The sequence below is a fragment of the Tachypleus tridentatus genome, chromosome 10 (genome assembly GCF_004210375.1).
Source record: "Tachypleus tridentatus isolate NWPU-2018 chromosome 10, ASM421037v1, whole genome shotgun sequence".
Taxonomy (NCBI): domain Eukaryota; kingdom Metazoa; phylum Arthropoda; class Merostomata; order Xiphosura; family Limulidae; genus Tachypleus; species Tachypleus tridentatus.
In genome coordinates this window covers 122,876,263-122,889,068 of record NC_134834.1, presented here as the reverse complement: position 1 = coordinate 122,889,068, position 12,806 = coordinate 122,876,263, and the positions used below count along the sequence as shown (strand labels likewise).

Genomic DNA, 12,806 nt, shown 5'->3' with positions numbered 1-12,806 from the left:
CTTGAATGTTTAATTTTGTGTGTGTGTGTGACAGCCAACATGTTAAGAATTTTATCTACCATCCACTTTGGCATGGAAATAGGAGTTTGTCTGTTTTGAGGCATTCTAACTTCGTCTTACTTATGAGTGGGTTACTTTCTTTTGGTGCACAAAAGTTATAAGAAAAGTGGCTGTTAAAGATAGTTACAGTAATTGTTTGTTTGAAATTTACCCAAATTCATTTTGGTTTTTATTTCCTGTTCACATTTGAGTTTTGAGACTTCTTGCACCATAAATTGAAATATTTTCTTTTCTTTCTTTTACCAGAGTAGAAACTGATAGTCAGAACTTAGAATACATGAATGAAAAATACTGTCAGATGTGTTTTAATTTATTGGTAGGGAGATGATTAGTAACTATCTGGTTACACAATTTTGAAAGATTTCATTAGAGTTTTTTCCTGTAAGGATAGGTGTATAAAGTTGTTCCTGCACTGTATCAATGAATTGTATTGGGAAAATAATTTAATAGTTAGGTACAGTGATGTCACACCTTTCTTCTCTGGGGTGGAAGATTTATGGATATGTTCCTGCATTATATCAATAAGTTATATAAGGGAATTATTTATTAGTTAGATATAGGGGTAGTGTAATTTTCTTCTGTAGGTGGAGGGTTTATGAAGTTGTTTATGTATTATATCAATGAATTATTTAGGGGGATCATCTAGTAGTTAGGTATAGAGATGTTACAATTTTTTTCTGTGTGGTGGAACATTTGTGGAGTTGTTATATTTTGGGGAATCATTAGATTGTTGGATATGGGAATGTCAGAAAATAATTTACTGTTAATATTTTGTAATTTCATGTACAGAACTCTTTTTACAACATGACTAAATATCTGTGGAAATAAAATTATTGTTCTCTAACCAGAATGGAGATCTTACAAACAATTTAGAAAACACCATGGTTTTTATGTTGTAATAAGATTTATATTTACAGAATGGATTGTTAAGCAGTTTTTGTTATATATTCAGAGGGTGGGGTAATGTTCAAACCAAAACAAAGGACAGTGAACCTGCCTCCAAAGTTTTCTCGTTAGAGTTGAGAAAATAGTCAAGCTTCCACAGTCAGATTTGGTGGGTTTAATATTTGTATCATTAAGCCATACTGCAGACTTGCAGCTACTTATATATGTTCCTTACTAGTAAATTTTGTTTGACTGCAACCACTCTGGCTCACAGAATGTGTGCAAGACTGTGTGTCAATCTCATTGGTAACCTGCTGCCAGTATCACCAGCAAGTGGCAACAAGTTCACCCTAATCATACTGTATCAGGGCTCAAGGGATGTTGACAAATCTGTATCAGTCTCTCTGATGATAAGAGTGAGAATTGCAGTGTTCAAAATCTGAGAAGCCACCATAACAGAATTGTATTTTTAATTATTAGCTACACTGTATGTATCTATAGACTTTAAGAGAAGCTACTGATGATCCTGGCTATTTTTATTAGAATTGAAAATTAAGTTTTTAATAAGTAGTGTAGAGTTGTAAAGTGAATAAAAAATTTGTAAATTCATATGATGAATGAATAGAAAAACAATTATGTTCATCATTCTCCAGCCACCTTTCCACATATGTGGGTATTTTGATATATGTATATGTATATTCTTTTTTAATCAAAAGTTTTTTCTGTATTTTCTCAGGGCGGACTGAAGAAGCACATCAAACTACATGAATTTGGCCGCTCCTTTCCACCAAAGGTAACTGTGATAAAATTAAGACTCATTCTTGTTTGTATCTCTCTGAACGAATGACAGAACAAATTGATTGCTGATGTTTGTTTTAGTTTGTCTTTTTCATGTTAAATAGAAAACTCTTGTAATCCAGTAAAAAAATTAAGTAATTATTGTTAAAATTTCTCACTTAGGTCAGTGAACTTTGTGCAACTTTTGTGTGATTCACTTGGCTTAAATGGATAATTAAAATGTCATTAAGAGATCACACTCAATCATAAAAACCTTCAAGTTTTCATCTCGGTACCAGTTAAATCTGACAGTCGAGAAAAGGAACTAGTTACTTAACTGCTATCTGTTGACTTGTTACATACCCTTTCTAATACCCTGAAAGTGTTCAGTTGTTTAAGTATGATCTGCCAAAAGTTTCATCTCTTGGAGTAAACTTATAACAATAAAAGGTTTTTGTCATAGAAACTATAATAGTGAAGTTTGTGCCAACAGTTTTGTTATTAATTACAGATGCTTAAAGTAGATTTTTCTTTTAAATTTTGTTACTTTAAAAGTAAATTAATACATATATTGAACATATCTTTACTGAATAAATATGCATTGTTTTACGGAAGAGTTGAGTTTACAACGTGCCTAAACGTTTGTTATCAGGCAAGGAAAAGCTGCAATAGCTGTATTGTAATCCATCTGCTGAAGTCAATAAAGTTTAAAATTATTTTTAAAGGTATATTTTTTGATACATATAACCAACTCAGGTTTTGTCATGTTATAATCATGTGTAGTGAAGAAAACATCAAAATAAAACAACTTAAGACAATTATTCTATGAGGTATTTTAGGTTTAAAATTTATTCCAAAATGATCTTGCCTTATTCTCACTTATCTAAATCCTATACTGCTGTATACTGCTGAACCATTATTTTATGCCCCCGTCAGTTTCGCACTGTTTTACTTCATGTACTGTTCATGTGACTATTCTCTACCAATCATAATGCAACATCTGTACAAGTACAACTACTTCCCTCTACTATACTAGAACAGGCCTCACTTTCTTGACTGGCATTCTAGTGTAGATGTGTTATGAATCTGATGGCCAATCACTAATCTTGACCCAGCTAGATTCTTACCATGGAGTGGTCACATCTTCCATGTGTATTTCAGTGAATGTGTTCTCATCTGGGAACACCACATATAGATGTGTTTGCCATTCACTTGAATCCTAAAATTCCTTCCTTTTGATCTCTCATTCCACTTCATTCATCTCTGAGAATAGATGTGTTCAATCAGGATTAGAGTGGACTTCACCTATTTCACTACCCTCTAATCAGTCTCCTCTCCATAATCATTTACCTTATCCAGATTGTATGTTTCCTACTCTCTACTTGTTATTGGCCTATTTGGACACAGTTCTCTTTGATCTAACCCTTACTAGAACATCATCCCCTCCAATGAGCACAGCCCTAGTTTCTCTTCCAACAACTGCAATCAGACAGTTCATTCTAACTTCACCAAACTCCATCCCCCTCGGTGTGGATTTCTGAACATGGTGAGGTGACCTCCCAGGGAAGGTTCTGTTCTTTCAGTTTACCTCATCTGGAATCTAAACATCCACCCACATGCGTAGCAACCCATGAAGGGGAAGAGACGATCCGGTGTTTGAGGGGTCCAACCCAAACACACCACTTTGGCCTTGAATTCCTGTAGACGGGCAGCTTTGGGGTGGCCCCCCTTGGGTTATCAGCTGGTCCACTTGGGCTAGGGTCAACCAAGTACCAGTGTTGGATGTTCTCAATAGGTGTTGTGGACATTATATCTGATGCTGGTGTTTGGGTATAGTGCTCACAAAACCCTGGCGTTGCTGCAGTGTCCTTGTTTGACATTGTAGAGCGTCCCCTCATAGGGCTCCGTGGTGGGTGAGGTCAGTGAGCACAGAAATTTCTTTCTTTATTATGGATACTCCAATTAAAAATCTTAATAAAATAGTGAAAATACAGTCTAGAGGTAAACAACCACGTCTTGAAGATTATGAGCAGAAATCGTCACCATCTGTATCACCTATTGTTCCTCATTTTCTTATATTGCAATCACTTTCAGACAAACCATTAGGGCAAATGTCTCCCTTTTTTCATTCAGAAGGGACCAGAGGGACTTGCTGGCTCTCCAAAGTTGGTAAAAAAGCTTCAATCTGGTGACATATTGGTGGAAACATCCACATCTCAACACATTGAACTCCTCTCAAATTCAAAGTCAATTGAGGATATACCTATTAAGGTTACACCTCATGTTACTTTGAATTCAACACAAGGGGTTATTGTTGAGAGGGAGTTGAAGAACATCCCAGAGTTGGAGATTCTTGCTGGTTTCTCCACCCAATGAATTTCTGCAGTGAGGCGCATCTCCACTCGCAAAGATCGGGCCTGGGATACTTTCCATAGGTATCTCACACTCTTGAACCTCATCGCTTTCCAGCGGGCCCATGCAGATGCTCAATGGGTAAGACGTCAAAGCCAGAAGGAATCTTGGATTAAGTTCACAACCAGCATATCCTCTACCACCAGTTCCAAAATCACTTGGGACAAGATTCAAAAGGTCAGTGGGCAATATCATTCTCTCCCCCTCTCGATCTTGCTCGCTGATGGCCAGGAAGTAACTGATACCCAAAGCATTGCCGATACTCTAGGTGAAAGTTTTTACTGGGTATCTAGCACTTCTGCCTCTTCTTCCACCTTCTTAGCCATAAAGACTCAGGCAAAAAATCACATCTTGCCTTTCAAGCTGATTTACTCTATGACTATAATCGTCCCGTTACAGTGGTGGAACTTAAACTGGCCTTTCATCAGTCTGGCAGTACATCGGTTAGACCTGATGATATACACTATGAGATGCTGCACCATGGGTTACGTGGCTATTTGCCTACTTTTATTAAAAATTTTAATGGACAGGAGATTGAGTTTGTGTGGGTTCAACACTTTCCCGTTCTTTTCTATAGGAACTTGGAGTCAAACTTTTCAGTATAAAATTTAATGCCATCGCTGAACAACTCCCTCTCACTGAAGCAAACGGGCGCTAAGTCAATGACTTTCACATCTCACATCAGTCGTTGAACCTGAGGTATATTGAGTGGCAGCTGCAGAATTCTCTCAATTGTTTACTGAGGTGGACCACAGCAAACGGCTTTACCTTCTCTCTCTTTAAAAACCGTTTGCATGCATGTTGCTGCCAATGAGGTATTCACCCTGATCTTGAACTCTGTATCGGTGAAGTTGTGCTGCCTGTGGTCTCTGAGACTAAGTTCTTGGGGCTTATCTTTGACTGTAAGCCCACCTTTATACCACACATCAAGCAGCTACAGGTCAAATGTACAAAAGCATTGAACATCCTCTGTGTCGTCTCTGCCACTACTTGGGGAGCGGTTCGACATTTTATGCCAAAGATATATCGTGCTCTTATTGGTTCGAAACTCAACTATGGATCACTGGTCTATGGCTGTGCCAAACCATTGGTCTTAACGATGCTAGACCCTATTCATCATCAAGGACTTCGGCTCTGCACTGGGGCTTTACACACTTCCCCAGTTCAGAGCTTATATGTAGTCTCATGAACCTTCTTTGCACCTCTGCCATTTGCAACTGTCTTTACTATACGTTTCGAAACTTTGTTCCTTACCAAAGCATTCCACCTGAGGTTGTGTTTTCCTTCCTCAATGGGCCATGCTTTTTCAGGTCAGACAGTCTGCCATTGCTACGTAATTGGCCTTCGTATCCAGGGGCAGGTATGGCTTTTTACAGTCCCCCATTGTGACCTATCTTTAAGTCATCTATAAAAAAATAGACACTCCTGATTGGAAATACTGTCTGCTATTTGCTGAACATCTTTCGAACTGGTCTTCCATTCTTATTTATACAGATGGTTCGAAATCAGGTGACTGTGTGGGCTCTGCCATGGTGTGTAGTGGTTCAATAGTTGCATGCAGAATCCCCTCTACAGCTTCTGTGTTCATTGTTGAACTGTATGCCATTTCTCTTGCCCTGGATCACATAGAAGCTAAGCAGTACTCAAACTGCACCAATTATTACTGACTCTCTTTGTTCTCTACTGGTCTTGGAATCGCTTTATGTTGGTTTACACCCTGTTCTTGCTGATATTCAAAATCGACTGGCCCATTTCTCTTTAACATCTACTTCTATCCAGTTTTTCTGGATACAGGGCCTCATTGGTATTCATGGGAACAAGATTGGCGACACTGCAGCTAAGTCTATCTGCTCTGGCACTATCACTGCTGTGCCTGTCCCACATATGGACTATGGTCCTGTATTCAAGGATCAGCTCCATGTCAGCTGGCAGTCGACTTGGCGTGAGCAACGCGAAAACAAGCATTTCGAAATAAAACCCTATATTGGACTTTGGCCGTCTTGTTCCCATAAGGATCAGAAAGAGGAAGTTGTTCTAACTAGACTACGCATTGGTCACAGTTTTTTAACTCATCATTTTCTTTTACCTGGAACTGATGCACCAGTGTGTAGTTTATGTAACACTCAGATCACAATAAGCCACATTTTACTTTCTTGTCATCGTTATGATCCAAGATGACGACACCATTTTAAGCATGTTTTGTCTCAAGGTTTGTCCATAACATTAGACACTGTTATTGGTGATAGTGTCACTGTCCACCTTAGTAATTTTTTCAGTTTTTTAAAGGTCATTAATCTTTTTAATGCCATTTAAGTTTTTTAATATATACTTTACAACTTTTTAATTTGGCTCCCTTTAAAAATCACGGTTGATCTAGTTCAATTTTAAATTAGAAATTGACCTTAACATTAAGTAACTCAACCAGGACTGGAAAGGCCAACTTCAGGTGGCTGACAGTGGTTTTTGTACTTACCTGTTAGTCTTCCTGGCGAGTTATGATTATTACAGTCACGCTACAGAAAGTCCTTTACAACTTGAATTACTGTAGTTTTTCTCTTGATATTGTAGACTAGATGTAAACATTGGTTTTATGCTATATATTTATTTTTTATTTTTTTGAACTTTGTTTTGTTTTACCTTAGTTTCCTTTTATGAATTTTACTGAATTTACTTTTACTTTTTTACAGGACGTTTGGCACAGATAGCCTCACTGCTTTGTGCCATAAAACACTAAATCAACCAACCAACTAAATTCCATCTTCACACGTGGCTTTTGTCCATTCCAGTGTTTTGCCTCAGCTTGGAGATTCATCCCTGGTGTAATGTCTTTCTTTCCCATTCCATTTGGCCTCCCTCTTTGTGATAGAGGCAATAGTCTATCTTCCAACCTAGGTCTGTTCACCATGGCTTTTTGCACCCTCTGTTTTTCAGTACCTTATCTTTCCCAATTTATCACCTGGTTGTTTGTTTAGGATTTGTCCATGACAACTGTTTCTAGTTATAAGGTTTGAATATCTTCTGATTCTTTCATTTCCAAAAAGCTTCCTTCTCTGTCCTTTCTATTTATTTTATCTTCTCTGTCCTCCACATTCTTTTGTTTTGCCATACTGGACCTCAGTTTTGTCCTTCATTTCTCATCCAGTTCCCCATTTGAATCCATTGCTACATTTTTGTTCCTTGTACCAATTTTCATTTAGGTCCTCTTTCTCTTCCTTGCTTGAGGTCATCATAATTCCAATATTTATTCCATGAATGTTTCCCATATCCTTTCCAATTTATGTTATGTTATCCTTTATTCTTATTGGGCCTTCTTTCTGTAGATATCTGCTGCTCTGGCAGGTGATTTGGCCTTTTCTTCTATCTCCTAACTTTCCATTTTCCATCTGTACTTCAATTCTGCTCCATACAAACTTCATTGTCTGTTTAATTACTCGAGATATGTGGCTCTTAGCTTATACTGCCTCCTTTCATGTTATCATTCCAGTCTATTTGTTCCAAGGATTCCCTCCGTGGTCACTATTATACTCATTGGTTGGGTTTATCAACTCATACAACTGGCATATTTTGACTTGTCCATGGAAAGTTGTCATATGCATGAATGTTTTTTCCAGCCAATCTTGTCATATAACTGTCTTTAGCTGCTCACCTTTGCCAGCCTCGAGATTGTTCACACTGGGATGTAGACTACTCCCAGTGCATTTATTGGCTGTGTCTTCCCCAAAAGGCAGGTAATGTCTTGGCTGTGTCTTCCTCCTGTAGCAATTCTACATAAGTCTGTTCACCTTTGATTGGGGTATGTTGAAATATTAATTTTCCTATACATTTTTAGTTGATACATACAAGAGGCAGGTAATGTCTTGGCTGTGTGTCTTCCTCCTGTAGCAATTCTACACAAGTCTGTTCACCTTTGACTGGGGTATGTTGAAGTATTAATTTTTCTATACATTTTTAGTTGATACATATAATTCAGGATCCAACCTGGGCAGTGATTTCATGATTGGGTATGCTTCATATTGTATTTGCATTAGATATAAATAATTCAATAATGCTAATTGTTGAAATGGGATGTTTCTGTAAGACCACTGGCAGCTTGTCCAGTATTATGTGTATCTGTATTTTTTTTTATTAAAAGTTACTCATTTCATTTGTAAGGGACCACCACTCATGGACCTCATGAGTAAAGCAGATGGGCATTTCTGCCTGTCCCTACTTACCCATGATTCCTACAATCAGGATTTTTCTGCTTTTCAAAATAAGGAATTGCAGACACCCATTGTACTATCTCGTGTGTCATTCCTCTGGGCTTACCAGTGGATATTCCCACCTTTCTTTTTGTGGAGCATAAGAATCCTTACCATTTCCTGTTCCCAGTCATTGGAGTGGTAAAAAATGGAGGTTTCCTCCTGATTAGGTTTAGAAAAACAAAGCTTTCTAGTCACTGTGTACCCACTTGAGAAGAGGACTTTAGTTATAATCATTATAATCTCAAACAATGAATAATAATATTCAGTATCCAACCCAGATTTTTTTGACCATGTGATTCTTGTGCAAGGTGCTTCTTGATATTTTCTGCCTGGATGGATCACACTTGGCATACTTTGATGTAACCTAAGGCACTTTCGTTGGATATTTATTACATGGGCTGACTGAACTTGGCTTATTCTCATGTAACCAGGGCACCACTATCCCCTGGGTGAATTGTGCTTGTTGTTATGCGAGCAGCCTTCACTAAATGTTCTTTACTCAGATGGACCTTGCATGGCATAATCTGATGTATCCCAAGGTGCTTCTTGGATGTTTTGCCCAGATAGACTGCACTTGAAATATTCAGATACTTCTACGGGCTTGTTGTCTCTTCCACTCTAGATTTGCTATATTTGCCAGTGCCATACTGTTTTAGGTCATGGTTCTACAGCACTTGCTCTCTAATTCTGTATTGTGTGCCTACCAGTTTGGTTCTGTCCTCTTTTTGTTGATGTGTTAATTACTGAGTGAAGAGTGTATATGTTTTAAAGTAGTGCTATACCCAACAGGTGTGCATTATTTTCATATTCTTGTCCACCTGTTCTTTCAGTGTGGTCACTTTTTGTGTGATAAGATATTGATGCACCTTCACTGGCTGCTTCACCTTTGTGATGTTGAATTCTAGTTTTCAGTTAGAGGAAGTAAGACTGTTTTGAAAGTTAACTGAAAATGTATTACCAATAGGTTCTTACTACCAATGAACCACTTCCCACTGTTCTTCCTTACCTTCGAAAATGGGTAGGCACAAATCAGAAACACTGGCATATTATTCTGTAATAGTAGAGAGAGCTAGCTGTGCTAATATAGATGGCACTGTATGTTTGGTAGAGGGTAGTCCCATGATCAACATATGTTCTGAAGTGATGTGAAAATGATTGGGTATAAAAGACTAGTGTACTCTTGGTGAAAAAATTTCAACAATGTTTAAACAGTCTAGGATCAAGATAACTTGTGTGATGGGTGGTAAGTATCTATCAAACATACATTTTCGTTACAAGAAAAAATTAACTACTGCTTCAGAGTCTCAAACTACTCTGGAAATAATTATGAAGTGTTTTGGGTACAATAACACAAAAAATATTTGTTTTTGTTTTCCCAACAGTTGTGTGCTTGTTGGATTAAATCAGTCAGTACACATGTTTGAAAATTTTGTGTGAGTTACCGTAGTGATTAGAATGAAGTAGAAGTCAGCCTGTTATTAAAGATATTTTAAATTTAATTTTCTTCTATCTTGTTAGACTCTATGTAAAACATAAATTGTGTTTCAAAGTTGTATAACCAGTTGGTATTTGCCTCTGAATGGTGAAGAATAACTCAACAGGTTTTAATATTTTACACTTTCTTCTTGTTTTTAGAATCGAAGTAAAAAGAAAAAAAAGAAGAAAACTTTGGCATCTATTCTGTCTGGATACACAGTTGTTGAAAAGAAAGACGAATGACAGTTTTTTTTTTCTAAACGCTTCAGTAATGCTCAGCATCAGGTTTACTTACACAGTATTCACTAGCATCGTTACAGCAACAAGTACTGTTAAACGAAAAGCTGTTGCTGAAAGATGAACAACTTGTTTTGTTTGTGACCATTAATGGAAGTTTTTCAATAAATACATGCAGTTGTCAAGATGGAGGGCTTCCATTTATAATTGCTCATCTAATTGTACTTATCAGTGTATGTCATGATAAAGACAAGATGTCAAACAACTGTCTTTTCTTTTGTTGACAAACTCTTGCAAAGAATCATATTTTGTTAAAGGGCAGCTCAGTTTGTTCAAATATCATGATATTGTGTGTAAATAGTAATTCTAGTACTAGGAACATATTTCTCTTTCAGCCTGTAATATAATGACATTGTGGTAAAACAGCTATAATGTGTAACACATACAGTATTTTATATACGTTTAATAACGTAAGACATTTGTTAAAATTTCAGTTTTATAAAATTAGTTATTGTGTGGAATGTATGAGTTAGCTCAACAGACATTATCAAATACAAATGTACATTATTTTCTCTGAAACAATGAATACAAGTTTTATCTGCATCAGTTTATAACACATACACAAAACAATAAAGATAGAGGCTGGGAAATTACTGATGTTTTCTATCATATTTATAAATAAGTTGTTCAAACTGTTCTATTTATTTTTCTAATAATGAAACATATTCTGAGGTTGTGAAAATATATTAAAAGATTTTAGTTTTTCAATAAAACTGCTAGAGTTGGTAATGGATTCACTGGTCTGTTGTCATACGAAGGAAGGCATAATTATAAACTGAATATTAAGTTAAAATAATTTTATTTAGGAACTTTTAGGCACTCTTACCAGAGCCTTCATGGAGTAACAATGTACTAAGCAATACTTTGGTACATTGTTGCCCAATGAAGGCTCTGATAAGGAAGCCCAAATCTCACAAATATATATACTAGTGACGTTACCCAAGTTTTCGAAAAAAAAAAAAAAAATCACTTTTTCTCCCTTCCATATTTCAGTAGGTAAAAATTATTTTGTAAATTTATGAAAAAATCTTAGATTTAAATTTTGAAAATAAACTATGAATCTGTTTCATACCAGGATTTTCTTGTGAACGATGTTTTAATTGGTAAGGATAAATAGGCTTTTATGAAGAATATTTAGATTATCTTATACACATCAGAGTAGCAGACGATAGATGCGTATATTAAACAAAAATTATGGTTTTTCACGCTTTTCATGTGAGGGTGATGTGAATGCGACGGACAAACAAAGATTTAGTTTTACATGTAGATACACTTCTATAGGGTCATTTACGATGTTAGAAGAAATACGAAGGTTCAAGAAGTTTTAATAGAATCAAAATCATAAATCACACATTCAAGTGACTTACATTAAAGTGACTGTTAAGAACCAAATCATATTTATTCGTTTTTAAAGCAAAACCACATCAAGCTGTCTGCTGTGTCTATCCTTTATTTCAGCATACAAAGTCCATAAATTTACCGCTGTTCTACCGAGGATGGCTAATTTTTGTCATGAGTCAACATTTATATTTATTGGGAAGCTACTAAAACCAGCTGTCACCCACTCTGATTTTGGAATACTAACTGGAAGAAATAAAACCCGTTAGGAGCACTTACAGCTTAAATTAGGAAATTGTTTTATGCGTCCGTAATTTAGAAGCGGAAAACTAGAGGGAGGGAAGTTAGTCATCACCGCCAATTTTTGGGCTACTCTTTTACCAATGAATAGTGGGATTGATTTTTACCTTATAACGCCCCCACGGCTGAAAGGGGCGAACCTCAGATTATGAGTCGAGTGCCTTAACCACATAGCCAATGATGAATTCTTCACCATCCCTGAAATCTAGAACCTTACAAAAGGACCGACTCGTGACTTTTACCAGTGACTACTTTTCATATAATAGTTTCGGATAATATGTGATGAAAATTGTTTGTTTTTTGTAATATATTTTTAAGTATTTCTTTAGTGGTGGCTCAGATGTAAATTCGAGGGCTAACAACTCTAAAATTTGGGGTCCAATCCCAATCTCGCACTGCAAATTGTCCAGTTTGACGATTAACAACAAGTTTATTAACATAAAAAAAGAAATCGCATGTACTGAAAAAAATTATTAGTAACGCTTTGCTTTAGATATCAAACATCTTTTGTTTATTAAGATGAAGATTGGCCAGGCGCGACCAATTGGTTAAGGCACTCGACTTTTTCGAATTCCCGTCACACCAAACATGTTTGCCCTTTTAGTCTTGGGGTTGTTATAATGTTACGGTCGATCACACTATTCGTTGGTAAGAGTGGCCCAAGAGTTGGCAGTGGGTGGTGATGACTACCTGCCTTTTCTCTAGTCTTGCACTGCTATATTAGGGACGGCTAGCGCAGATAGCCCTCGTGTAGCTTTGCGCGAAATTCAAAACAATAACCTAAAACTCATTAACCCTGCTTCTAAAATTAGCAGTATTCACTAACTTTGTTTAAATGTGTAGAGAGTTAACAGGAGAAAGAAACATTCTTTCTGCTTTGCACAAATCCATTAAGTCAGATTCAAAATTCTCTAAAATCGGTTGAAGTATTATGATTTTTCTAAATACAGAAATAATTGATTAAGATGTATTGTTTTTTTCATTAAATAAAAACTTTCAAAGACAACAGGGGGAAAT

At 36.5% G+C, this 12,806-nt stretch overlaps 1 protein-coding gene across 6 annotated transcripts in view; it reads left to right on the top strand.

Moving 5' to 3' along the window:
* LOC143230238 (transcription factor IIIA-like) overlaps nt 1-10,876 on the top strand; it is a 30,489-nt gene extending 19,613 nt beyond the window's left edge. For all 6 annotated transcript variants that reach the window (XM_076463429.1, XM_076463423.1, XM_076463428.1 and 3 more), the window contains 2 exons: nt 1,682-1,738; nt 10,014-10,876. In XM_076463429.1, coding sequence (XP_076319544.1) covers nt 1,682-1,738; nt 10,014-10,097 — 141 coding nt within the window. In that variant the 3' untranslated portion in view covers nt 10,098-10,876. The remainder of the gene's footprint in view (nt 1-1,681; nt 1,739-10,013) is intronic.
* The last annotated feature ends 1,930 nt before the right edge of the window (nt 10,877-12,806 follow it).